The 26,058-nt window shown below is 42.1% G+C and overlaps 1 protein-coding gene across 4 annotated transcripts; it reads right to left on the bottom strand.

The window, feature by feature from the left end:
• Nucleotides 1-399: 399 nt before the first annotated feature.
• C8B (complement C8 beta chain) lies at nt 400-24,737 on the bottom strand. Of its 4 annotated transcripts, none has more exons than XM_068953284.1 (14): nt 24,416-24,737; nt 24,050-24,144; nt 23,419-23,560; nt 21,729-21,882; nt 20,501-20,642; nt 18,981-19,122; nt 16,569-16,701; nt 15,473-15,667; nt 12,763-13,003; nt 10,416-10,544; nt 8,977-9,140; nt 6,470-6,623; nt 5,111-5,179; nt 400-2,990 (listed from the first exon to the last, which is right to left on the bottom strand). In XM_068953284.1, exons 3-14 carry the CDS (start codon nt 23,508-23,510, stop codon nt 2,839-2,841), a joined length of 1,767 nt encoding a protein of 588 aa, XP_068809385.1. In that variant the 5' UTR covers nt 23,511-23,560; nt 24,050-24,144; nt 24,416-24,737; the 3' UTR covers nt 400-2,838. The 4 variants fall into 4 exon arrangements, with proteins under 4 accessions (XP_068809385.1, XP_068809384.1, XP_009681590.1 ...); XM_068953283.1 differs by having other exon boundaries at nt 23,419-23,582; XM_009683295.2 differs by having other exon boundaries at nt 23,419-23,648.
• Between the last annotated feature and the right edge of the window lie 1,321 nt (nt 24,738-26,058).

The following is a 26,058-nucleotide window of genomic DNA, read 5'->3' on the forward strand; positions in this document are numbered from 1 at the left end:
AAGTAAACTGCAGTATCTGTGGGCAACTGCACAGTTAGCTACCTCAACTTTTTTGCTAAGCCCATGAGCCATTTGCTCAAGTAAGGTACCAACAGTGTGTTGTTAAATGTACAGCAGTGCTGAGACGCAGGTGATGAAATAACAGAGGCAGAACTACTGCAAATTGAAAGAAGCCCATTATCTCAGGGTTAGTAAGGTTGGTATTAAGATGACACTTTTGGTCTAGGCCAAGGATATAACCTGGGATGTGAAAAGCCCATCAAAACAACAGTCTTAAGAACAGAAATGGCTTAGAGAAGTGCCAGCAGTGCAAGGCATGCCCATTTCTTGTCTGCAGCCTTCTCATGTTTTCTTACATGGGTTATTAATCTAAACCTCCACAGAAGTTAGAAACACCAGTCAACGATGGTACCAAGATTTAATATGTACCAAAATGAAACAATAAAAGCGTCAGCACAGTATTTTTATTACTCTCCAAATGATAATAAATCATTCATTAGTTAAATCAAAGCAAAAAATCACAAGGACAAGATAAAGTTAGGTCCTTTGTGGGAGGCTTGTAGAGTCTATGGGCTCAATAGTCAACCACTACTGAAATTGTGCTTCACTTAAAACTATCCTGCTGATCTTGAAGACTGTCATATCTCTCCTCTTTGCCTCCAAAAAAACCTCACAAACATCCAGTCCCAGGCACTGCCACTTCTGATCAGGGGATAGTTCAAATTCAGGTTACTACATGTGGCTCTGCTTGCAGAAGCAGGGGATAGATACACTACAGGGTTGTGCCAGACTGCTTACTACAGACGCTTCGCTTGTCAGAAGAAAGTTTCTTAGTCAGATTATTTCGATGCTTCTAAATAAGGGCAGGCACCTGCAATGCAGTACGTGTTTCCATAGGCACCCATGAGCTGTTCAAAATTGGTGATCAGGGTCCTCTGTTACAGAGCCTCTACATCGGCCCTTTAAAAAACACTAAAGAATACTATATTTACCATAAGCAGTGACCTCTTTGACCATGACCCTAAATCAACCTGTTGGCAAACCTCCATCACACAAAAGCGATAGTAGTCACATACTGCATAACGGAAATTTTTTGGCTTGGCAGCTCAAATACGTAGCCCATTATGAGTACAGAGCACTCTTCTTTTACATATGCAATGTTCTCTTCCTTTCTTAAAGCTGTCACACAGACACCTTGTCGATCAGTGTGGAGGCGGCATGAGGACGAAACTAAATGCATGTTCCATTGTTCAAATGTCAGAGAGCCGGGGTTGTTTTTATAAGAATCACATTAAGACAACGTCAATCGGAAAGAAGAGAAATTGGTGATACCAACCCATCGTCAACAGCATTGCTAAAAACCCTTGGAAAAGTGCTTGACCTTGGAAATGCTGGAAAACAAACAACATTCACGAAAACGTTTGTACTGGTTGCATCATTTTCCTGGAGCAAAGTTATCGCTAGTTATTTTACAGCATGCTCCCACCAAATGTCTGTGCAAAAATTAGTAACCACTCACAAAGCACTGGGAGACAAGGCCCTGGACCAAAGCCAGCCAGGTTAGCCCTGAAACTGTGCAGAGTGTTCCGAGTTTCTCTTTTGTTCGAGATGGATTTTGATGCATGACTTCAGAGCCCAGAGACAGTGACAAAGGGCACGCCATTCATTTGGCTTTGGCTTGTTTCGCAGCAAAGTCTTTCTATCTCAGATGCCCTAAACCTGACTAGACTAGCAATGTATCTGCTGAAATACAGGTTTTCATGGAATCAAACAGATGAACCAGAGCCAGCTTTTGGGAGAGGCAAAAGGGAGAAGGGGAGAAGATTCGAGGGGTGCATAATTATCTTCATTCCAAAACGTTCTATGTATTCTGCTCATGCCAACGAGCTGCATAAAAGCTTGCTGCTCATCCTGCTCCCATGGAGGCTCCTGGACTCCTGGGGTGACAGCTGCTGTTCAGGGTTCATGACTTTCCTGTAAGCACAGTCATCTCTCCTACCCTTCAATATCCCCAAGCAGCAGAAGGAGCAGCAGCTGCTTTCCAGTTCCCCGCCACAGCGGCATCCGTCTCCCCTTCCCTCTTCTTTCCAAGAAACAAGCATATCAGTGTATCAGAGTGCATCAGGGTGTACCCGACACTCTAAGTGTATCTGCTCTACTTTAGAAATCTGCAGGAGGAAGCTCATCTCTGCAATAAGAATACTACTGCTGTATAGGCCAACAATATCTTGGTTTCACCAGAATATTCTCCACAGCTCGCTTTTTGCTCCTGCAAGACAATCTCTAATATGACAGACAATTTATGTCAAATAAAAAAATGGGAAACTGGGGTAGTGAGGTACAGCTGCTTTAAATGTCACATTAGATACTATTGCGCTCATCGAGATTTAGACTTTAATATGCTGTATTTTGCTCCACATGACACAGCTGTCTTCACAGAAGCTGCGTATTAGCCCACATTCTGGTGCATGAAGATCAAACAGTCTTTTCTTATCGCAAAGGAACCTTCAGAAACAAAAGATTAAAACTTATAATCATACAGCTACCAAATAAGGCAGGAGATGAAGCTTGTCTCAATTAACCCATTGCAATAAAGTCAAAATACTAAGAACGGTAAGCATATTCAATCCTATGGGACAATTGCAAATCATGTCCAACAGACATGATTCATAACATACACCCAGGTCCCGATGACTTCTGAATTTTTTCTGACATCAGTGCACTTAGGATGAGACCCACAAGCAGAGCTAAGCTAACTTAGTAAGCCAGTCAGTTAACGTCTTTCCTCTCAATTAGTAAATTGCTCATCTCTTTTGTGCAAGTTCCTCATAATTTCCTCTAGCAACTAACTGTCTCAACATCTGGCCCTGAGCATGATGAACCACCATTTCGCGGTGCAGGGTTGTTGCACTGTCGTCTCCTTGATCGCTGACCTCCTGAACACGCAGACCAGCTGGCCCAGCAGCCCCAGTTCCCATTAACAGCAGCATCTGGGAAAAAAACAAAGCCAGAAAGGATTGTCAGAATAAAGCATTTCTTTCCAGATGAAGAGCTGTCAGCTTCCATGAATCATATTTAAATGCAAACAGATATGCCCCGTCCACACCACTAACAATATACTTGAGTCATTAACAGTGAATGATTGTTTTAAAGATGTTGATTCCCTGTTCAGCTTTTCTGGCGTATGTTCAAACTACACTTTATACAGCAGAGACAAGGAAAAAATATCAATTAGTTTTAAATTTGCTTACAGTCCATTTCTCCTCCTAACCATTTCAAGTCTGTGTAAGAAAAAGAGCAACAAAATTTGTGTCAGCCACATTTTGAGGTGCTAGGGGAAATGTTAGCATGTTCTTGTTGAATGAACAACAGCTTGAATATTCAGCTTTCTATCCATTGCTTTTCCTATTACACTGTTTTCTTCTGGACTCTGAGCATGTGAGTGACAGAAATTCTGAGAATTACAGAGCCAAATGCAGAGGCAATGCATAAAAAAGGAGGGGGGAGTGAAAAAGGAAGTTCCATGTTGACAAGTGGATGGATGTGAGTCTCTGGGAAGGTCGCATGCGATAACACGTGTGGGAAGCAGACTGAAACAAGGTGCAAGTGCAGTTTAAGACTCCATAGACTTGCTTAGAAATACCTATGAAATTGACCCTCTGCTCTGTGAAATCTTGGCTTAAAATGTATTTCAGCCAGGCTCGGAAAGGACACAGTCATGCAGAATGAAACCTGGATAAGAGATGGTAACAAAGGGCAACGATAAACGCAGTGCATCAAACTGTGGGATGGTGCCAGAGCTCTGGATGCCTGAGAACTGGTCTTATTTAGCATCTAAATTAATGATCTAGAAGAAGTAAACAGCAAAGTGATTAAATTCACAGATTATACTACCAGGAGTTAAGAACATCAGTCAGGAGAGAGAAACAACACAAAGGGGCCAGGAAACATTAGTAAATGCTTCAAAACAACATAATAAGATTTTAAGATTAAAATGCATGGTAGCATACCTGAGGAAAAACAACTTGCAACATACTGGCTGTATCAAAGGGAAAAACTTAAGCAACTGAGCTGTTGGAGGAGACCTGAGGCTCATCCTGGACTATAAATTAGGTAGGACTTCATAGTTTGATATATTTGCAAGGAAGGCTTGCGCAGCTTTGAACTGCCAAAGTAAAGCCACGTCTTTCTGAGCGCAAAGAAGCATTAGACTTTGGTGCTAAACTCCCTATCCAGTGCATTAAGCTCCAGAGGTCATAGCCAACTAGTCCATCTTAGGACTACGCTCTCAGCTCGGAGTCAGTCCTCAGACTACCTCCTCTCACTATCTACTCACAACCTTTCCCTCATCACCAGCCTCTGCCTGAGCTTCCTAGAAGAGGAAAGCCAAAGCATATTTGTCCATTTGCAGGAGCCTAACCTCATGGGCTGGGCAGACTGCAGATAGCCAGCCCTGGGCATATTTCTCCCCATCCATCAGCCAACATAGCCAACATCCCCAGGCAGCTCTGTTGACATCACTCCTAGAAACAACTGTACCCAAGTTAGAGCTGGCTGCACAGACGAAGACCTTACAGTACTTCCTTGTCCTCTCTCCTGTCTGCTTTGCACTTTGCAACCCAGACAAGGCCTTCCTGCCAAAGCAGAGGGGCTTCAGCGAGCTACGTCACCCTGAGAGGGGCTGTAAGGATTCGGAAGAGAGGGAAGAGGTACTTTGTGCACGTGCAGGTGTGCCTGTGCTCACCAAACAGCGATGGTGCTGAAAGACTCTGTGGCTATAGGTGCTCACAAATGGTTAAGCAGAGAGGCAGAGAGCGTTTCCATCCTTGCCTCGCCAGCACCAGGGAATGAACCCTCTAGGGAAGGGGACAGACTTACTGACTCTGTATGGCACCCTGAGTCAGCAGCAAATCCCTTAACATTAGAGATAAAGGATCCGGTCTATGTGTTTGACTTTCCCTTGACCCAAAAGCTGTTCTTGCCCTGGGCCACGATGGCACGGTAATATCAGCATGAGGGGAGACACGGGCTCACAGTACGAGCCACTTCCTTGTCCCCTTTATCAGGATCACTCTCCCACTTCTTTCCTTGGTCTTTAAATCCTTCTTACCTTCCCTCTTGGTGATCTCGCAGGCAGTGCCACTATAGCCAAGGGGACATAAACATTTGCACTCACTTCCTGAAAGCAAGCAGAGATGGTGGGATGACAGACCATTTCAAGCCACGTTTCCCTACAGACATCCATTTCTTTTCAGTGTTTCATCTTCTGTGAGGAAGGAACAGTGGGCGAAATTACCTCAGCCTTTTTCTCCAGTGGTAAAAGTATAAAACAGCAATAAAGCAGTGAAACTGTGAATACCGTGATGCCCCTCTTGCCTTTCCAGCCATTTGTTCCAGGCTCTGTACTGCAGTTCAACAGTCCCCCAGCTACAGCGATGCACTAATTCAGCAATCCAGCTTATCACATAGTCCCCCTCTCCCTCTCTAAAGAGTTTTTTTGGTAGAGCTGAGAGGGGAGCAAACTGTTAGCTGTGCCAAGAATGAGCACCCAGGACAGACACTTTTCAATTAGCTTTTCTGCCAGAGGAAGAGTTTGCAGGACTCCACTACAGCTTTTCAGGACTGGTCTGTGCGGGACTCCAGACCAGAGCTTCCACTTACTAACAATAACGGTCATTTAAAACCTCTTGTTGAGAAGATCCTAAATGAAATGCTAACATGAGTCAAATCCTGACAAAGTTATTTAAACAAGCGTAATCATGAGAGGAATCCTTTAAGTGCTACAATCAACTAGCTGGTACCTGAAGCAGTCGTTTCTGCATTAGATTCATTTAGATGACAGAGACTCTCATCAGGACTTTCGCAAATGCAGACTGGAATTAGGCACTTGAAAAAATGGTCCTTTTGTTAGCCGCTCATCACAGCCGCTCATCTATCGCTGTTTAGGCACTGTGGTTTTGATTCAATTTAATTATTTTTCTCCTTCATTTTTAAATCACAGTCTGCTTCCAAAGGAGGGCAGCTTCTATTAGAAATGGGGGGAGGTGATGGTAATAACAGTGCTTGGCACTTAGATAGAGCTTTTCATCTTCAAAACACTTATACAAACACTAATTGATGTTGAGGCAGTAGTAACTTCTCTAGGAAGATGGAAGCCGTCTTAAAAGCAAAGGAGGAGATATAAAGATGTCAACTTTTTAAATGCATAATTGAGATAGGAACAAATTCTTTCTCAAAACTGATACAGATGATCACTCCTACTAAAAAGGTACAGCCCTTGACTTTCTTGTCTTTACTAGAGAGTGGCACTCCACGAAGAAAGTGACTTAAAAACTCCTTTTTTTCATCATCTGAAATAGGAATAATAGGAGAGAGTAAAGAGCAGCTTACTAGCTAAGCTTCCTTCCTCCTCACAAATTCTCTGCTCATTTCTCTTAGAGGGTAGACGAGAGGTGCAAAATCCTTCTACCTTTCAAAATGGGCATTCCATTGCCGCGACACGGAGCACAGCGACAGGAACTGGTCTCCAGCTGAAACTCCTCAAGAGCACGTTGCATATTTTCTTTTATTGCCATTGCATTAGCAAAGTCAGTTGGAGTCACCAGCTGATACAGCGGCTGTGCCTAAAGGGAGGGAAGAAACTGCATTCATTTCCAAGTTCAACACGGTGCGGGTGTCGCACAGCTCTGTGGGAGCACAGCTGGTGAGGGAAATGACAGCCTTGTGGTACGTGCACCAGGTTTCCCATTAGTCTCTGCTTAAAGCTAGTAAACAAGGCAGCAATATCAGGAACTCTTTCAGGGACCCTCCCGTCGGTTTACTATATCAAAGAAATTTCAAATGCATAATGAAATACAACAGCCATAGAGCTAGCTGAAAAACAGGGCAAAATTTCACAGAAGCTTCATTAAATGCTTTCCCATCCATTTTTCCTGATTTGGAAATTTTAGACCAGATTTGACCAAACGTACTTTTAATGAGTGCTCCCTTACTCCAACTTAAAAAGGATCCCCAAAACCCACCCGCAAAACGTTCCTTCGGGCCTTAGATGGCTGCACAGAAGGGTCAGATGCATATAGTCGTGGGCATTCATATTTTCACTTTCAGCTTAACTACTTCTGTATTTCAAGGCTGATTTCTTTTTTTACGAAGCCAAGGAAGGGTTTCCACTTCCTTCGAACGGGAGTGCATCATGATCTTCATCTATAAATATCACAGACAGGCTTGGAGGTCTTTGCACTGGTTGAAGATAACAGGAAGCACAATGCAGTGGACGTGCAGTAGAAACTAAGGAGACTTTGGCCTCCTAATTTTTTTTCCCAAGAACAAAAAAAAAGCTGAAGTGTGGCCTATAAGTTGGCATGCATCCATTAACGTGGGTGAGAGAACATTGGCATGTATCATTAGAGGATTCATCCCAAGTTCCCATCCTTGCTATACAGCTAGTTAGATAACAGATGTGCTATACAGGCCACCAGAATACAGTAAGCAGGAAAGGTAACAGTACTGCTATTACAGTCTCAAGCTACTAGAAATAGAAGAATATTTTAAGAAAAAAACCCACTCATTTCCTGTTGCTCTGCATTCGCTCTTCATCAATTACCTGTGATCCATACTTTGGCTTTTTGCATTCAGATCATACAAATAAGGAAATACTTTAAGATTGACCTGCCAAGTCCTCTCAGCAGATGATTTATGAACTGATTTGCTTTAGTTTTCCCTAACTAAGCATTCTTGGGCTGACATTTAGTCACACTCTGCTGATGGTTTTGATCTTCAAGCCCCACAGGGATATCAGTATGGAAATGAAAGATTATAGATAGCAAATCCAAACTGCATCAGTCTGTGGTTTTCAATGGACAGCGGGATCACAGATGTCAGGCTAGATACCAAAGGGCAAGAGAAGGAAGAACGTCGCAATTTGTTGTGTGAGAATTTTCTGCTAGCAGGATCTTGTGTGGAAGATTGCACTTCTGTTTTCTCCAGCTGAGAGACCTCAATGTGCATTTGAGGAACATCTATCCACAGTGCACCAGGGGTTTGGGAAACCACATCTGCTGAAGCAAGAGCCAGATGGGCACTGGCAGTATTTCCAAACTGCAGGGTTTTGCTTTTCTTGTAACTTCTTAGAATTCATCTCTTCTTTTTTAATGACATTAAAAAATTTTCAAGGAAAAGCAAATATCTTTTACAACTACAAATGTTTTTGTCTAAAATTAAATTTTATAATAAAACCAACTGTAAAATAATAACAAAATCAATTTCCACCACTACCTGTTCGAACTCAAGTTTTAAAAGGATGTTCTCTTTACCTTTGTATTATTCACTCAAAATTAGAGCAAACTTACTTTGACACTGAAAACAATGAGGCAGAATTGCTGCATACTTCCATTCGCTTTTTACTTTTACAGTGCTTTGTATTTGTAAACCTGTTCAGGATCAAAAAACTCTGACTCTTCAAAACCAACATCATATTTTTAAGGTTTAGCTAAGGTGTGCAAACATCCAGGCATTTGCAGTGAACTTCTTGACATTCTGAATCAAAGACAATTGTTGATAAATAGTCCCTGGTAAATATTCAAAGACGACAGGAGAAATTTGAAGAAAAGGAGGTCCTCATATTAAACTCTACTACTTACGCTAACAGCTATCTTTTTGGTAAGTGATACATTGGTAGAGAAGAAAAGTGGATAGTCCGACTTGCTTGGTAGGCAACAAGTGATTATATCTGCACGGACAGATTAGAAAGGGGAAAAAATCTCTTTACTTCACTTACTTTCAATTGCACCATCCCTTTTAATCCAGCAAGACTCAGATCTTCCAAATAGCCGTTCTTAGAGGCACCATGTTACACAATACAGTTCCAATAACTGCCTTAGAAATTGCCCTGTTTTTTTTAAAATCCCATTTATGTGAACATACACTTCTCCAAGGCACTCAGCTAAGCGAGGCTGAATGAACTGATGGATACAGTACCTTTAGCTTTATGATTTCAGGGTTGTACTGTACAGCATCTCCCCATTCCTGCATTAGCGCAGCAGTCGGCAAGTCTTTGTAAGCCAATGTGGTAATGTATTCACTTGCTCCTCCACGAACAAGGGCAATGAAATCTTCCACATACTGTTTTTTGAAGGTGCTGTCTGCAAACATGCATTCAGAAAATTGGCCAATTCTGCTTGGATGTTTCTTTGTGGTTTGCAAATACAGTATAAACTAACAGCAAAACACCCCTGTAAATGACCCAACCCACTGAGAGAAAACAGGAGAAAGGCCACAAGTGTGTCACATACTTGTGGCCAAATAAACTGCCAGGTGCACTTCAAGCAAAATTTTCCCTGCCTTTACAAACAAGCAGGGTTCGCTCCTATTGGAGTCTGGCTGGAAGAAGGGCTGTGGTATTCAGGCTGCAGTTTTTCTGTCTTTCATTTATTATAATGTCAAAAGAAACATTAAACAGACTAACTCAAAGCCTGTAAGACTCTTAGATCACCATAAGGTAATCAGATGAGGAGATAATGGATCAGGATCTTTCTGTGTGGTTACACTCAAAAAGCACTTGGAAACTCCAGCTAGTGCAGGCTGCAACAGCCGGAGCGATGGGCCTGCGCCTGCTCCCACTGCAGCCAGGGGTTAAAGTCCTGTTTACTTCAGTGGGGTGGGATCAAATTCCATTAACACAAGAAGCTCGTTTCATGAGGACGATTATTTCATTTGAGAAATGGAAGATAAAATGTCATAACATAAAGAACAAATTGCTCTTACAAGCTGCAGAACCACTGCCACCTGGTTTCCTGCGATCTGTGTCCTGCACCCCTCATACTCGCTTGCAGCAATAACCCCACCCTCTCCTCTCACATATCCTGTCTCTCCTCACCAATTTCTTCCCTATGGCAGCTACTTGCAATGCCGAGGGTCACTCCGCAGTGCAAAGTTCATCATCACCATTAATATTGCCAGCTCTCCTCCGCATATCTTCAGCTGCCCCCTCCCGCCGCTGCAATGCTCCCAGCTTCCGGCCTTGGCCCTAGAGGGCTTCCCACAACACCAGCACCTCCCTGTATGCTAGCTACTTCCCTTCATTTGGGCTGTTACAGTGCAAAAAGCAGCACATTGGTGTGTGCATTGGACACTCAGCCCAAACCAGACAGGTAACAGTTGATTTGCCCCTGCTTTTCTCTAGGAAGAAGGAGGGGACACTGAGAAGAACTTTCTTCTCTACCCAACAAAGAAAACTTTGCAAGAAAACAATAGCTTTGAGACATGTACCCCTCTGTTAAACTTGGCTGAGGCTGGCCAACAGATTCAAAAGCCCCTGTGAGGGCGTGGGGCAGTCTTTCAGGTAGGCAAGATCACAAAATCCTCCTTTCACTATGACAAAGGCTAGAAGGAAAATCTTAGAAGCGTTTCATGCTTACCTCCAATTTCTTTTAAAAGGGATTTACAGGTGCCATCAGTCACTCCCAAACTCACAGTGATGCCTTTGATAGTTGCACCAATGTTAAAGCCATGCTGTGCACATTTCTGGACATCGCTCAGGGAATAACCTTAAATGCATACCAAAACATAGAAGTGTTATAAATAAAACCATTCTATTTTCAGAATCTTTTATTATTTTTATCTCAGCATCCCCAGAAAATATAAGTTGCTAAATATTTTTTCTTCAGGAAAAAGGAAATGAGATGAAGAAACCTTCACTGGGATATTTACCATATCTACATGAAATGAAACGACACTCCACATTTCACAGAACTGCAAAATCAAGTGCAAACACAAGCTAACTGCTGAAAGAGGAGGCTTTTAATGACCAGAGTAGCTGTACCCGGTTATATGAAGTTACAATAGCTAGGAATCTGTTCTTTGACTTAAAGGTCAAACATCTTCAGCAAAGGATCATGTATCACCCATCCCCACAGACAGGACCCCAGCTTTTAAACCGTAATAGGTCAAGTAACCTACCTTCCCTTTGCAAGCCCAGATCTCCAGTCCTTTGCTACCAGAAGAATGTCAGTTGCTTCATGGAAGCTTTTCCATGCAGCTATACTGTGATTTTTTTTCCTTACAAACAAGCATTACCCCTAAAAATCTGCAAATCTATCACATTATCCTCCAAAGTCCTTCCTCAAACTCCTTGCTGTCTGACATTCAAGAATATTTAGGTAGTTATCATGGTAAATACCAGACAGATCACTTCTCCTTTTCTGCTTTTTTTGTGCTAATCCCCTTGGTTTTCCTCAGTTCTTTGCATTTTAACACGACGGAGTTAAACCCACTTCTAGATCACACGGATACAAAAGTTTACATGAATTCACAATGCAAGCATCACTATATGGTTAACCTGCTCTTACGCTGTTCCCTCACATCTGATAACGTCCAGTTTTTGAAACACAAAAGAGGGTTTATTGAGTTTTGGACTGACCCAGTATGGTCTTTCTTAATGTTCTTAGTCCGTATGTACTCGAAGGCAGGAATCGCTCTTTGATTATATCCCCACACAGCACCTAGCACAACCCACACCTCTCTACGGCCCACTATCCCACAGAAGGCATCAAATTATGTGACACAGACACATCTGGCATATTGGATTATATGACAGAGCAGTACAAGTACCAACCATGGAACACAGCGTATGATACTAGATCTGTAAAAGACGACTTGATTTCCAGTGGTGCTGGAGCACAGACAGTACAGTCGTAACGAGGGCTTCAGAGGGCGAAGCCTGAAATCTGTCTGGAGCTATCAAATGGCTGTGAGAACTTATAGCCTTACAGCCTGGCAAGATTTTGTGATCTTGCCTACCTGAAAGACTGCCAAAACTGTGGATAGCTGAAAATGTTGGTAACACTGAAGGATCCAGATCTAGGTCGGCAGATACTTTTAGACAGTATTTTGATACAAACAAAAATGTACATTATTTCACATGTGCAACTGAATATTACTTGTAGTGGGCCCCAGTAACATCTGAGAAATTGGGCAGTGCTACTGTTTTGAATATCTGAAATACAAATCTAAGTTCTCTCCCTCTGGGCTGTATTTGACTATAGATTAACCTAGCAACTTCCTAGACAGCAGAAGAGCAAACAGACTGACTGCAACACAGCAGAGTCCACTAAATGCTTTTGCAAATAGGCAGCCGAGGCAGTTACTCCCATGCCAATGAATAAATAAGAGAGTGCAGCTATTGATTAATGTCGCACAGCTCTCTCTATGCTACAACAATCGTCATTTCTTGAAAAAAGGAAGCCAGAGTCAAAGAGCAAGAGCAATGCCAGACTTAAAAGAGTCGCCCAGCAAATTATTTACTGCTTCCTACGTTCTGGAAAAGCTCTGGAAGCTAAAGGTGTTTCAAAACTGTCATTTCAAGGGCACTGGAAAAAAAACTTGGATGAACATTTTCAAAGCTAAGAAAAGAGTTAAGCTAAGCGATTCTCATTCATCTGCAGATCTTGCCAGCTTCCAAGAAGCACCGTAGAAAATACTCGCTACTGGGCCCTTTTTCTGAACTGACAGCACCCACAGCTTGAGAGCTAGATGAAGCCCATGATGCTGAGCGTGCTTTGAAAACCAGGCTCTTTATTTGCAGCCATAAAATATTCTTCCTCCCATATTTCCTGCAGGCTTTCTTTGAAACGTTGTTGACTTCTTCCACCTTCTCTCTTTCCTGTCCTCTCATCTGAATCAACACTGGGTGCCTGCAGAAGGGTGTTCACCCAGAAAGGCTGGATCTGGCCCCAAAGCTTTTTCACAAGTATCAGATGCACATACCTGCTTTTTGGAGCTCGTTACTATTCAGAACTAAAGTATATTCGTAGATGCCACCAAGAGTAGCTTCAGTGATGTAATGGGTCCCGTAGTCCCTGTAGAGCTCTCTGTACTCGCCGTAGCTGTACTCTGAGGGTAGCTGATGGAGCCGCTGCATGAATTCGTAATGCAGCATCAGGGCCCGGGGCTTCAGTTTATAAATGGCAACATCCAGCTCAGAACGGGCATGAATAAATTTACTGGACTACGCGAGATGCAGACACAAAAGAGAATCCAAAGGAGATAAGGGCTGTAATTCTCTTGACAAAGTGTAATTCTTTGCCATTAAACACTTATGCTGGTCAGGATTTATCAATTTAACAGATTTATCAGTTTAACAATTTATGACTGGAATTATTTTAATCTAGCAAAAAAAAAAAAAACAACCAACAAAACATTTAGTAGTCAAGTTTCTGAGGACCAGGACAGATATGCAGGCTATTAGAGAGAGGAGAAGGAAGAGGAAGGGACACCCATTGCAGGTTAGGTGATAGCTCAGGCACTCAGTTGGGATGTAGGGAAACCCAGTTTCAAGACTCTGCTCTGACAGACCGAGGATGCAAGGACTCAAAGCTGCATTCCAGTACAGTACTCCATCCCTAACACCAGCCCTTTTCTCTCAAAACCTCTTTCCTGAAAAATTTCAAAGTCTGAAATCCTGTTAATTTATCTGTGAAATAGTCATTCTCTGGCTGACCCAGGTTACGTCTTATACTCCACAGAACATGCCATTACCAAAACTCAAAGGAAAGAGGAAAACACTCACTTGCATGCACAAACAGACCCACACTTATGTGCATCTGTATAGATGTGTGTGTATCTATATATATCTTTATATATCCTCTTTCTGGCATAAAAGTCAGGAACAGAAGTAGTCTTTTGCCATGTCCAAAGGAATTTAGTGTGCAGTTGTTTGGGTCAGCAGGAAAAGCACAATACTGGGGTTTTAATGTAGAACTCTGCATGTTAAATAATAAAATCAAGATTTAGTATTGGGTTTCTTTATGGATACCTATTGTAAATACTTCTCATATACATCAGATATCATCATGGGTACTGGCTCTAGTAGACTCCCTGGAATAGTTCCCAATTGCTGGAAGCAAATGTAAATTTAATAGCAACAAGGAACACTCCCGTTCCTGGATGCACTGTATACTGAGGGGAGAGACATAGGCCAGTGCTACTATTAAGCCGTTGACAAAAGCTCGGTGTGTTTACAGCAGTAACAGATGGAAAGAAGAAATCAAATGATATTGCCCATGACCCCAAAATTAATCTCACAAAACAGCCCTAGGAGTTATAGATTAAAGCATCTCTAGCCAGCTTGAAATGTGCATCGGGTTACAGCTATGACCAAATCTCCGATTGCGCCATCCGTATTTTGTGTTGTGCGTGTCCCAGTCTGATGAACGATGTATACCGCAGATACATCACATCAACCGAAGTAAAACGGCATGTGTTAGTCTATAATTAAACCCATGGAAGGCCTGCTAGCAGTTTTCATTCTACATTTTTGTCAAGGCTGCCCTACAGTTGAATAGTTTAGCCTCTTTGTTTCCATTATCATTTACTGAAGTGACAGCTCCTGCCTTGCTGAACCCACCTAAAAGAGGAATGGCTCTTCGTGTGTGAGATGATGCTCTGCAGTGATCACAAAGACATCCACGCCATAGACTGCTTTGTAGACTGTGTTTACAGGCACAGAAATACTAGAACCTCAAAAAATCACATTTGCCCTTCTTTCACCCAGAACTCCAAATTACTCAGTGTAGCTCTCCCTATAGGACAGAGGGAATGCTGGACTCCAGGATTCATTAGCTAAACAGTAATTTTACCAGTGTGGCTTCCCTTGGAGTAGTGTTTGCCCAGTGCAATGTATGTCCTGCTCTACGTTCTTTTGATGAAAGAACAGTATCCAACTGGGTAAGCCTGTAATTTTCACTTCCGAAGCCCAGAGGCTGGTATGATGGATATGAACCTTTTAATGGCTGGCACGTCAATGTGCGCAACATCCTGTTGCTGGTGTGCAGCATGGAGACCTGGTTAGAAGTGCAATTTGTACATCTCCTACTAGCGTTTTTACTGTATGGAGGGGAGGCCATTTGAATATATCTCTCAGCTTTGTTTTCTTAAACAACTTTACTAGCCAGTATGAACTAATGTAATTCCAAGCATTTCCATGGGCCAAAAGAATTAAATACAGAGAGGGACTTCCGGGTCAGTTTGAGTACCACCCCAGCACGGACGACTGAAAGCTAGGAGGGTATTCAGAAGAAGTATCAGCAGGCTTTGGTCACATGATCTTTTACTCTTCCCAGACATCTGGTACCGGTCACTGAGGGAGACAGGATTCCTTCGTCTGATCTGGTACATTCTCTAATGCTAACCATGCATGCCCAACAGCACTCTGGACTCACTGCATTCAATCTTGTCTGATTTTAGAGGCTAGGCAGCCTGGTTCCTGGCTGATCTGTGAATGGAAAAGCTCCCGGGTGCTGCAAACACCTAAGGAGCTGTGGCTGAACACTTCACCAATACAGACTGCAAAATCCAATCAGGAGGAAAGATTTCGTTTATCCTAGTCACGGCTGCTGACCTGATGATGGGGATCAAATCAATATATGCACAAATACAGAGAATGTGGTAGCAAAGAATTAAGTGGAACAGTGCTTACAGTTGAAGAAAATCTTTTCATCCTTTGAAAGAACTTCTTGAACCTCCTGTCGTTAGAACTGTAACCGAGTTCAAACAAACGCAGATTTATACCAAAGCTGAAGCCAGACTGTGAAGCTTTTGCCTTCAGGACATTACTTTCATAATTTGAGTAGGAGTCATATTCAGTCAGTGTAAATTCATTTTTGCCTTTGGTCTAAACAGAAAACAAAAACAACATATTTTGTTTCCTGCTTAGTGATTGTATACCTGAAGCATGGGGAGGGAGTACAGATACAAATATACATGTGAATTAAAGCTTGCACTTGGAAGATGAAAAGCCTTGTATAATTGCAAAGCATTATTATTGTTAACACTATGCCTTCAAGAACACTTCATTTGCAGCAGCAGGAGAGCTACTAGCTCCTCCCTATTGCAGGGACCTGAGGCACACTCAGTTGAGTCACTCTTATGCAAAGAAACTGAAGTCTTAAACACAGGCATCACTGAAAGTTTAAACAAGTTTAAAATTTGAATAGGAAAAAGTTTCCTGATGGGCAGCACTCAAAAATATCATGCTAAGTCATCAAAAGCATTGAAGCCAAATATATGATGTGTTTGAAATACACCTCTGATGCCCGTTGCAGGTGATTAAACTCTACGGAAGTTATCGAGGTGTCTAGGCTTTCACACAATACATACGGTGTGCTGTTAAATATCAAGCTGTTGCATGTTGATAGCTTTCTCATAGTGGGTCTCCAGACACTTTACAATTCTGTTGAAAATTAACAACACAATTCCCACCAGATGAAATCATCTTTTATAGACGGAAATGGGAAGATTATGCTCAGATTCGGTAATCAGAAGGTCCAAGGAAACTTTGCCATCTCTTTCAGTTCACACAGATCTTCATATAAGGGAGCCTGTCCTGGTTCACAGAGTGCATGTGGTATGATGACATTCTAGAACCAGGACTAAATTCAGTCTATTCCATTTGATCTCCCAAGGTTTGTAATGGTTAATAAAATGATTTAGTTATAAAGTTTTATTGGCAGTATGCACTAAAATTATTGGAATATATGTATGCAAGTTTATTTACACAAGAATCTGACACTTACCTCTGGGGTATACCTTTCTACGTTGTATGGCTTTCTAAATCTCGTGTCCACAATATAATGGGGAGAACATCCCCCAGCGTAGTACCTGTGATCAAGAACTGATCCTTCCAAGTCGTTTGTGAAAATATTTAACCTGCATAGGAATTACAGCAGCAAAATATTAAGCTTAGCATTGATTTAGGGCTGCAGAGCAAATGGCACGGCTGAGAAAGGCAAAGGGACGTTTTGCTAGGCTGAGGTTTCTTTGTTTTGCATTTCCTTATTTTGGAACTCTGACATAAAGCTTTGCCTCTTCCACTATCTGCTCAGTTCACATGCTCAGCAAAACCTAACTGCCTAACAGGTAAATAAAAGATAGAGTTGAATTTTGACACTTTGCTGGACACAGTATTACCTACAGAAGGACAATTTCACCTACCCAGCTAGGAGAGACACCAGAGCATAACTGCCACAGCACTGGCAGCACTTGCACCCTTTAGTGTGCTAAAACCATGAATATCAGAGAGCGGTGAGCACTGGCTCCTGCACTGCAAAGGAAGGTATAGAGGAGCTCTCCTGGAAACAGCAGCACAAACTGGACCAGACAAACAGCTTGACCAGGTGCTTCAAGCACACCCCAAGCTCTCCTGCACGCTGGCAGCAATGCAGCAGCATCCAGCAGGGTCTTCAAAGGATGGTTTGCCACCTATTTCATCAGTCTGGATTCATTTTTGATTCACATTTCTTTGTTCTGGTTTTTCAGTCATATTTGCCTGGTTAGTCAAAGATCAACCACAGATCACTGGACAAGAGTAAAATTTGTCCCAGAAGAAAGTCTAGTTGCTGAAGCAATCTTTTAACAAAAGTGGCTCGAGAGTCATTGGGAAGCTTTCCTTTGACTTCAGTGGATGATGGATAGTAACCATAACCTGTCTGCACCCAGCAAGGATACAGCACTGCAACCTGTTCAGAGGTGGGAATTAAACCAGGCTCATTTGCTTTCCACTTCTGTCCCACCACTCCGTTGGTCACTGTTAGGATAGCCTAACCTCACCCCCATGGCACCCAGCTGAGGACACGGTACTGAGCTCCACAAACTCACGCTCAAATAGTAACAAGAATCATTAGAGGAAACTTCACAAAAAGAAAAATATCGCTAATAGTCAATTTCTTGCCCCATTAATGTTCCAGGCCTCTGCTAGATCTGCCCCTCCTTATTTTGGAGAGGAAGACTTGCATGATAACAGCTCTCAAGCCGTAAAATATTAATTCTAATTTTAGAACAAACTGAAAAGCAGGGGAGCCTGCTAAAAGCAAATTACTGAGCAATTGTAGCTTCAAAGAGATGAGAAGCATGTTTCTATAATTGTCTGACATTATTTTTAATTTTGATTAAACTCAGAAGTACAAAGCTTTAGCAATGACAAGCACAGAAGCCATGTCTCCCAAGAGTGAGGAAGAAATTATCATTCTTTCCTTGCAATGTGATTTTCTTCTTTTTTTTGAAGTAAAAAGCAGTTTTCACCCAGCAGGATCTTAACAGAAAGCTGCCATAATCCGAACCAGTGAAAGCCGGATCATCAGTTCAGACATGGATTTGAATCCCCAACAAAGCTGGCACTTGTGAACATAGGGGTTGAATCCTGCCCCACTCAAGCAAAGGACAAAAATTCCACCATCTTCCACTACTGTTAGAAGCTTATCCAAGACATTTTGGTCCTGCCAAATCAATATAGTGCAAAATACAAATTCATAGCTAGATTCAGAGTTTAGGCAATCCAAGATGCCAGTTTAAGTCACCCCATGAAGAACGATATAACTGTCTGTTCAGACATTAATATACCCTCCTTTGTTTTCATTTCAAAGCCACAGTTTTAAGTGGTCTCTTGGTTCCTAAAGGCCATGACATCCCTGCTCCTCACATACCAAACTAGGCCAGAGGCTAATTTTACTTACATCTGTGCAGAATAATTGGAATATAGAATTCATCTCACTGATTAATTTCTAAAGTGTAGGACAACGCACATACATGTAGGTATTTTAGAAGTGTTTGGAGTTTACACCTCTGTTTTCACTCACTTGGTAAGTTTTGGCAATATAAAGTGCACGCACAGGCTTTCGCAGGACGTATTTGCAGATTGAGCTGATGCTCTCTCTATAGGGTTCACTGTGTACCATGTACAGTTACTTGGGTGCTTCCGTGATTTTTACTCACCACAATTCTTTCTGAAATACTGATGGAGTCAATAAGAATTTTCTCACTGGGCTTTGGATCAGGACCCAAGGACTACTGGATCATAACACTTGGATACAGCAGTTGTGACAGCTTTTCTCAGTTCAATATTTATCTTTGAATATTTATCTTTCAATATTTATCTAAGATCTGTCCAACCTTTAATAAGAAAACGGCTCATGCTAAGGTCATTGACTTACCCTTTTGCCAGGTTTTCTATTCCCCAATATTGCTCCATCTTCTGGTCACATTTTCTAAATACTTTTCTGCAGTTTTTTTCATCTGACTGGTCCCCACAGTCATCATCCCCATTACAAAGCAGCCTCCGTGTAATGCACCTTCCTAGGATGCAATGTATAAATTACTCATAAAATAGCCAATTATTATTCTTTGTGGTAACACTGCAAAATCACAATCCCTGGGTCAGAGAGTTTAGAATTACAATAAGAGACTGCTGCAATGCATTGTTCAAAACTAGATGGAAAATATTTCCCATTTGCATGGAGTATCTCTGATATTTAATCCTCAAACTCCGTCTACTCAGTTTTGCTCAAAACTTTCAAAACCTTAAAATTCTTTCCTCAACTTAGGGAAAAAAATCCTAACTAAAAAAGGACAGAAATTCTTTTTTGCAAAAAAAAAAATTTTTAGCATATGACAGAAACTTTTCAGCAGATCTCGTATAAATTTTTCCTCCTTTTATATCCACAACTATAGAATCCCTCTTCTACAGTGTCACCAAAAAACTAGTAAGTGACAAAGTGACATTTGCTTTGGGGACACAGCTCAAAGGTGGCTTTCCCTTTTCCTTCCTGAGCAGCTAAATGGAGTGCACCAGCATCAACTTTGCCCCATCTCCAGGTACCAGCGCTGACCTCTGCCTGCCATCCGCCTCCCCTTTGCTTTGGTGCCCTGCTCCCTGCACGCACTTCCCTCACTGCTGCATGGACACAAATGGAACAGCAGTGGCAAAGCAGAAGTGGGAAGACAAGCAGGGGGCTACAGCTGCCAGTTACTAGAAGAAGGTAGTATTCAGTTTCAGCAGCCTAAGCTGTTCAGAACCCATGGGTGCTTGCTGAGGACCCACTGTCACCAAGCTAGCACCAACAGCGTGGCAGGGAGTGCTCCATGACGTTGGATGTTAGTCCTTCTCACTGTAGCACATGATTTTCCAGCTGCAGCCCACCAATCTGCTGCTCTAGGTGCTTCCCTACTTTGTGGTTCCATGAACTGCTTCTCCTGGGCTCTTTTACCCCTAGGGATCAGCAGAGCAACTTTTGAATGTGGCTAACTGCTGCCTTGCTTCCCCACACTATTTAGAGAGTCCCCTACTGATTAGTCATTCGTATGGATGGAGGGAAATGCTACTAGTACCACCACAATAAGTTGTCATGCTCTTGGGCATGTGTCAAGGATGCCTGGCACACGTTCTGCGGTTGCTGTCAGATCATTTGATCCGTTTGTGTTACAGATCTTACTGATATGACAATTTTTTAATTTTCTATTTGGAGATTTTAAAGACATGCTTCAGAGTGACAGACACTGGCTAACAGAGTCACTCAAATTCACTGATGCGAACACAACACCAAGCATGGATGGACTTGGGTCAACTTCTGACATATCTTTAGCCAGGCAAAATCTTGTAGAAGCAGAAAGTTCAGAGTAGTGTTATCACAGAAGTCAACTGAGCACCATCATTTCTCACTCACTCATTACTTACCTGTAATCGCACATACAAAACCTTCACATCTAACTTTATTTCTGCAAGGATTATTTGTAACACAGTCTTCAGTTTCTGTATCAGAATGATCACATGGATCTCCATTGAACTGAGAAGGTTGTTCCAGGCGGACAAACCTGTACTGTGATGAAATAAAAGATACTGACTCGAGTGTATAGAAATAACGAATTTTAGGGTTCCCTAGTTAATAAAATAAAGTTTGTGTTGGTGAGATCTGATCTAAGAGTAGTGCTGTAAGAAAAAAATATTAGGTAGTGTGGAGAAATGAGGTATTAGTAATGTACCTCATTTGAAAGGTTTCTAATCTAGGAGAGTTTTAATTTTACTAAGCAAGGACTGAAAGGGATGAAGGGATGCTTGCTTTTATCTGATGGTTTGTTTAAATGAGCCTGACAAGGTAGTGTGGATATTTGAAAGAATAAGGAAAGATTCGGTTTTATCTCCTCCCTTTAAATTAACACTGGTAACGACATCCCTTGTTATTCTCTGTCTGGGTATCGCTTGGCCCTCTGTATCATTAAGAGATTTTTTTCCACCCACAACACTGCTGTGAAATAGTCAATTACTCTATCCAATATGTTATCCCTCCTCCCTTTTTCCAGCTACTAAGATTAACTCTTTGATACGAAGCTTCACTTTTCCCAGCTCCCATAACTGATTATTCTGGCTGAAGCCAGAGGACAGCTTCTTCAGCTTGTTAACAAATGTCCCTCTAGCCAACCTGGCACGGTACAGAGCAAGGGGCGCTTTGCCATTCCCACTACTAGGATCGCTCCCTCAGTTTGATGGGGTTCCTTGGATAGAAAATGCTCCCAGGAAGACAAGAAAAAGCATCTTAATCCTGAAAGGCACTGAGTGTCTCCAGGTCCCCCATTAGTGGTGAGGGTGCTTCGCACTAGCAGGACCCCCGGAAGAAAATGACTGTGTTGGACAGAACGCCCCTCCTCTTTCAAATAAGCCTGAGTTACACCATCCAAGGACAGCATGGAAATCACTGGAGTAACCGTGTGGGTGAAGAGCTGGAGAGAGCTAATAGCCACCTGAAAGCAAAAGCTTGCAGCCTTCCCTACATCAGCACTTGCAGTGAAGTGCTTTCCTTGGCAGCTCCTGGCCGTTTGTCCAACCCCATGGACAAATAAAGTCAAGGCTTGGAAAAGGTCTTGACTTCCATTTTCTCAGCCTTCCTGCTTAGACCACAAACACTCACCCGTTTTTTTTGACAGGGATCGCACTTGCTCCATGATGACCAGCTGGAGAGCACACACTCAATGGGCTGCGGCAGACTGCTCACGGATCGGGCCCATCTGCCTTTGGTCAGACTCATGTTGGTGCCGCTGAATTTAAGGGACTCCTTTTCACCACTACATTCAACAAAGCAAGACAACTTCAGCATGTGAAATCACTGAGCTGTGAGGACAGAACAGCTCCCACCTATACAAGTGGAAATCTACATGCCAAAAATAATTAACTCCTGTTAGACTTCACTGATTCCTCAATGCAATCTCTAGATTTCAGTGTTGACCTCACACTGGTTTTAATTCTGTATGAAATCTGTCCACTCTTCAATGCCCAAGAGTAGATCCAGCCCTATATAAAACTATCAGCCTGAAGACAGAGCCTACAGACCACTCAGGAAGTGGCTGCAGTACACACGTTTGATTTAGCCTGTTTGGGTAACAACAGAGGTGCCAACAACCTGGGCTTCATCTCAAGCTGCACAGGCCCTCCAAAATAACCTAGAAAAGTGGCCAATAGTAAAATCGGCACCCTTCTCCCTCTTTACCTGCTGCTTGCTGTACGGACAGTATTTCAGTGCCTCACTGTCAGACACAACGAACAACTCCAAGGTCAGACACCTCCATGACAAACACCAATCGCAATGCAAACGACATACACTCAGCGTTTCTGAAAGTACCTCTGCTTGGCAAGTAGGCTATTTTTGCTCAGGCTGGGCAGAAACATTAGTTTTAGACTCTACTCTCAGTTCACATGAAGAGCCACTAACTCATCGATCCCATTCATCTCAGTAATGAACCTGGAGTACGAGCCTCAACTCTTCGCCCCTGCCACTCTCTCATCATGTCACATGACAACTGCCTCCAAGTTTCCACGATGCCACAGCCAAAACATTGCCTAGTCTTTCAGTGGATCCAGTATTTCTGGTTAAATCCTCATCCCAAACAAATACCTTCCTTGTAGCGCTTAATACTTTTATTCCTTGTAAGCGGGAAAACTAAAGTAAAACATGGGCAATTTACTTTCTTTTCATACCTCACTGATGTTACCAATTCCTCCACTAAGATAAGGAATAGCATCAACTAAAGCTTCAAGTATGATCTAGTGCCTGGCAAGGGGCTCCCATTACTGCATATTCAAAATTGCATAGAATAAAGGAATTAAAAAACTCATCAGCCTACTGATGCGTGAAATCAGAGCTCAAAGTTCAGAGAACAGTGGAAAAATTTAGTTAGATCAGAAACATTACGGTCATTGATTAACCACAGTCCTCTGAAAGAGCAAATTGTATTAAGCTAATAGAGAATGAAACAAATATTAGCCAGACTCTTTCCGTGTATGTACCCCCAAAAACCTGAAACCTCATCGTTCCAAAACTGTTGGGCAGCTAGTACATTAAGTGATTGTGCATTGCAAATAAATTTCCACTGTGTTACAACACGATCCTACCGCTTTATCCTATCAGATTTATCAGAAAGGATTACTTCCTTAAATCAGACACATTGCACTGTGTTCATTTTTAAATAATGTCTTTTGCTATTCATTAGAAACAGCTCAAGATAGCAGTTATTTGCTATACAATGTAAAAGCAGACAATCAGTATTGAATTCCAATATTTATCATATCACTGCATGGATATTTCTTTAGAAACATTCACTTACCTAAAGCCACAAACATTTAGGAAGCCCAGTACTGCATAAAATAGGAACAGTTTGACTGTGTACAAAGTAAACGCTGAACGTGATGTACTCATGAGTCCCAGGTACCACCAGCAATTCGAAATCACCCCAACTCTGGTTCAGTCTGCCAGGGGATTTGAAAATGGCTCAAGCAGAAAAGGATAAATTACTAGGTCATTTTTCCTCACAGTAAACAACAGATGACCCACCACCTGGCAAATTAACAAGGTAAACTTTGTTAGTACATAGCTTTCTGCTAGGGAAGTAGGAAGAAAATAAAGACCAGCTCAGAAGCAGTTTACACTGTCATTTGTAATGGTCCTTTCAGGACACTAAAAAAAATGAATATTTTAACAAACGAAATAAAATACTCAAGTCTTGGCAAAGGAAACAGTCAAGAGGAAAGCGATGAGTAAACTAAACACGGTCTTCTAGAAACAGATAAGAAAACAGATAAGACTAAAATCATTTATTTATTTCTGTTTTTAATGTCTATTTGTCTTTCAGAGGAAAATCAGAGGAAACCATTAGGATCCAATTAGATAAACTAGTGGTCCGTGCAGCTTTAGAACCTAAGTATCAGGTATTAAAGGGTAGGAAACTCTGGACTTACCTAGAAGTTCGTCAGCAAAGGGGAAGCGGTGAGAAGAGATTGCTTCTTCTATTTAGAGGGTTTCACTTTTGTCTTTCCAGGCCTTCTCTTCTCTCCTACAGAATGGTTTTGTTTATGCCTTACTTAAGAAGTCTTTAAAGATCTGATATTATTTGCTAGCTTTTCTATCCCATTTCATAGCTCTTCTATTTTTTAGCCAGGAGTTGCAGGCTCAAGATACACTCAGTGCCAAGAGTCCATGGAAGCAAGACCTGATAGGGTATTGAAACCAAGGTCTTGGCATTTGCTAGGTACTGCGTTGTAACGGCAGTTGTTCTCTTGTTCTCGCTCTTAATTCAATGGACCTAACCAGGGAAAGGAACTTACCAAGGACTTATTTCCATCAGTTAAATTGTGCTTTCACAAGCAGAGCAGAAATTTCAAAATCTTGCAGATTTTCCCCTCAATTGCCTGTCAAGGTGGCCTTCACCGTCACATTCCTTCTAGCTTTCGGTACAGCCCATGATTAAGGAGGTGAATTCAGAGCATCAAGGCTTTTTTTAGTTCGTGAGGAACAGCAGTCCTTCCCTTGATTCTCCTAATTAGTGTTAACCTACACTGAGTGTCTGAAAGAGAGAAAAGTTCTCTGAAGAAGACGGATCAGATTCCCTACTGCACAAACAGTGAGTATCTTCTGTTTTCCCACCTTCCCTCATCTTGCTAGACAAGCAGAAAGGCTCTTTGTAGAGACACAGTCTCTTACTGTGTGCAAATATGGCTTTTAACACCATAGTTGCCTGTCTAGAGCCGGAAGTGTCAGCTGCTTCTATGACACAGAGGCTACTACATTTTAATTTGCTCCTATGGGAATGAAGACACTGAAGATAAAATAACCCATATTCACTAATACACAACAAAACTGACAACCTCAATGTAATGGCTTTGGCTAAGTGCTATACCTCTTCATGTGTCATATTTATCTTATACCTTATACTACTCAGACTATGCAGCCATGTCTCTGAAAAATAAGCAACTGGCTTCTTCATCTTTAGATTAAGCAACTTGACAACAGCAGTGTAACATAAGAAGAAGCACATTAATTGATTCCTTGTGGGACTTGCTCAGAAAAAAAGGACTGTTGTTCAGGCAGCCAGTTTCTCACCTAATGTTACTGAATATGCAGTCAGTGATTAACTGCCCTTTCCTCTCTACACACGGAGGACAAACTATTAGGAAAGATGGCTTCCAACGTGCAAAGCTTGTTTGCCTTTTTCTTCCGTTTCAGATGACTTTGCCCCAGACTAAAATCAAGATGTGCCTATTTGCTTCAGCCTGCTCAACCTTTGACACAATTGATTTAGCTGTTAATCATTTGTGCACAGCTAAAAACCATTTACAGGAAAGCCCTCTCCATCTGCAAGACCTTTGCTGGCTGGGAAATGCAGAACACATCCAGTGTTGCAAGAACACTAAAAGAGAAGCTAAGAATACACGCACAAAACACACACTAGTTTACTAAAGGCAGCAACAGCGCCATGGTGTATGAAGAGCTCAAAGCAACCTTCTCCTGCACGTGGCCATGCTGCTCTTCTCCGGTTTGCTCCTCTCTAACATGCACCTGAAGGGTGACCAAATTAGCTCAAAGATGTCAGTTAGCCACAGCAGCAGGGATGCAGGAGATAGCATACTTTCCAGGGAGAACTGAAACACAAAACCTGGCACTCCACGTAACATATAATCTGCTTTAATTAGAGGTAGGTCTAACATGTAAAATTCAGAACTACAACCACAACACATTTTCCACTTCCTTGCAGTTTGAGTCTTAACGTGCCTGAGGATCGGGGGAATGCTGCCTTGTAACACTGCGTTGTCCTGTTTCCACAGATTTCTTCCTTCTTCATCGCTGAGGGTAATAGCTGTGGTTGTCGGCTGAGCTGTTGGTTAAATCCCAAAGCACTTAGTCCTAACAGTGCTGTAAGTCACTGAATGTGGGTTTTATTACATTTGAAAATGAAGACTCACTAAATATC

The sequence above is a fragment of the Struthio camelus genome, chromosome 8, assembly GCF_040807025.1.
Source record: "Struthio camelus isolate bStrCam1 chromosome 8, bStrCam1.hap1, whole genome shotgun sequence".
Classification (NCBI taxonomy): Eukaryota; Metazoa; Chordata; class Aves; order Struthioniformes; family Struthionidae; genus Struthio; species Struthio camelus.

Bases quoted from the DNA above. Each gene is read 5' to 3' on its own strand.
- C8B (XM_068953284.1), bottom strand. From the start codon at position 23,510: ATGAGTACATCACGTTCAGCGTTTACTTTGTACACAGTCAAACTGTTC. The intron at 19,123-20,500 runs GTAAGTAATGAG...ATTGCATCCTAG, and splicing joins TTTTGTATGTGCGATTACAG to GAAGGTGCATTACACGGAGG. The intron at 9,141-10,415 runs GTAAGCATGAAA...GCATGTTTGCAG, and splicing joins CCTTTTAAAAGAAATTGGAG to ACAGCACCTTCAAAAAACAG.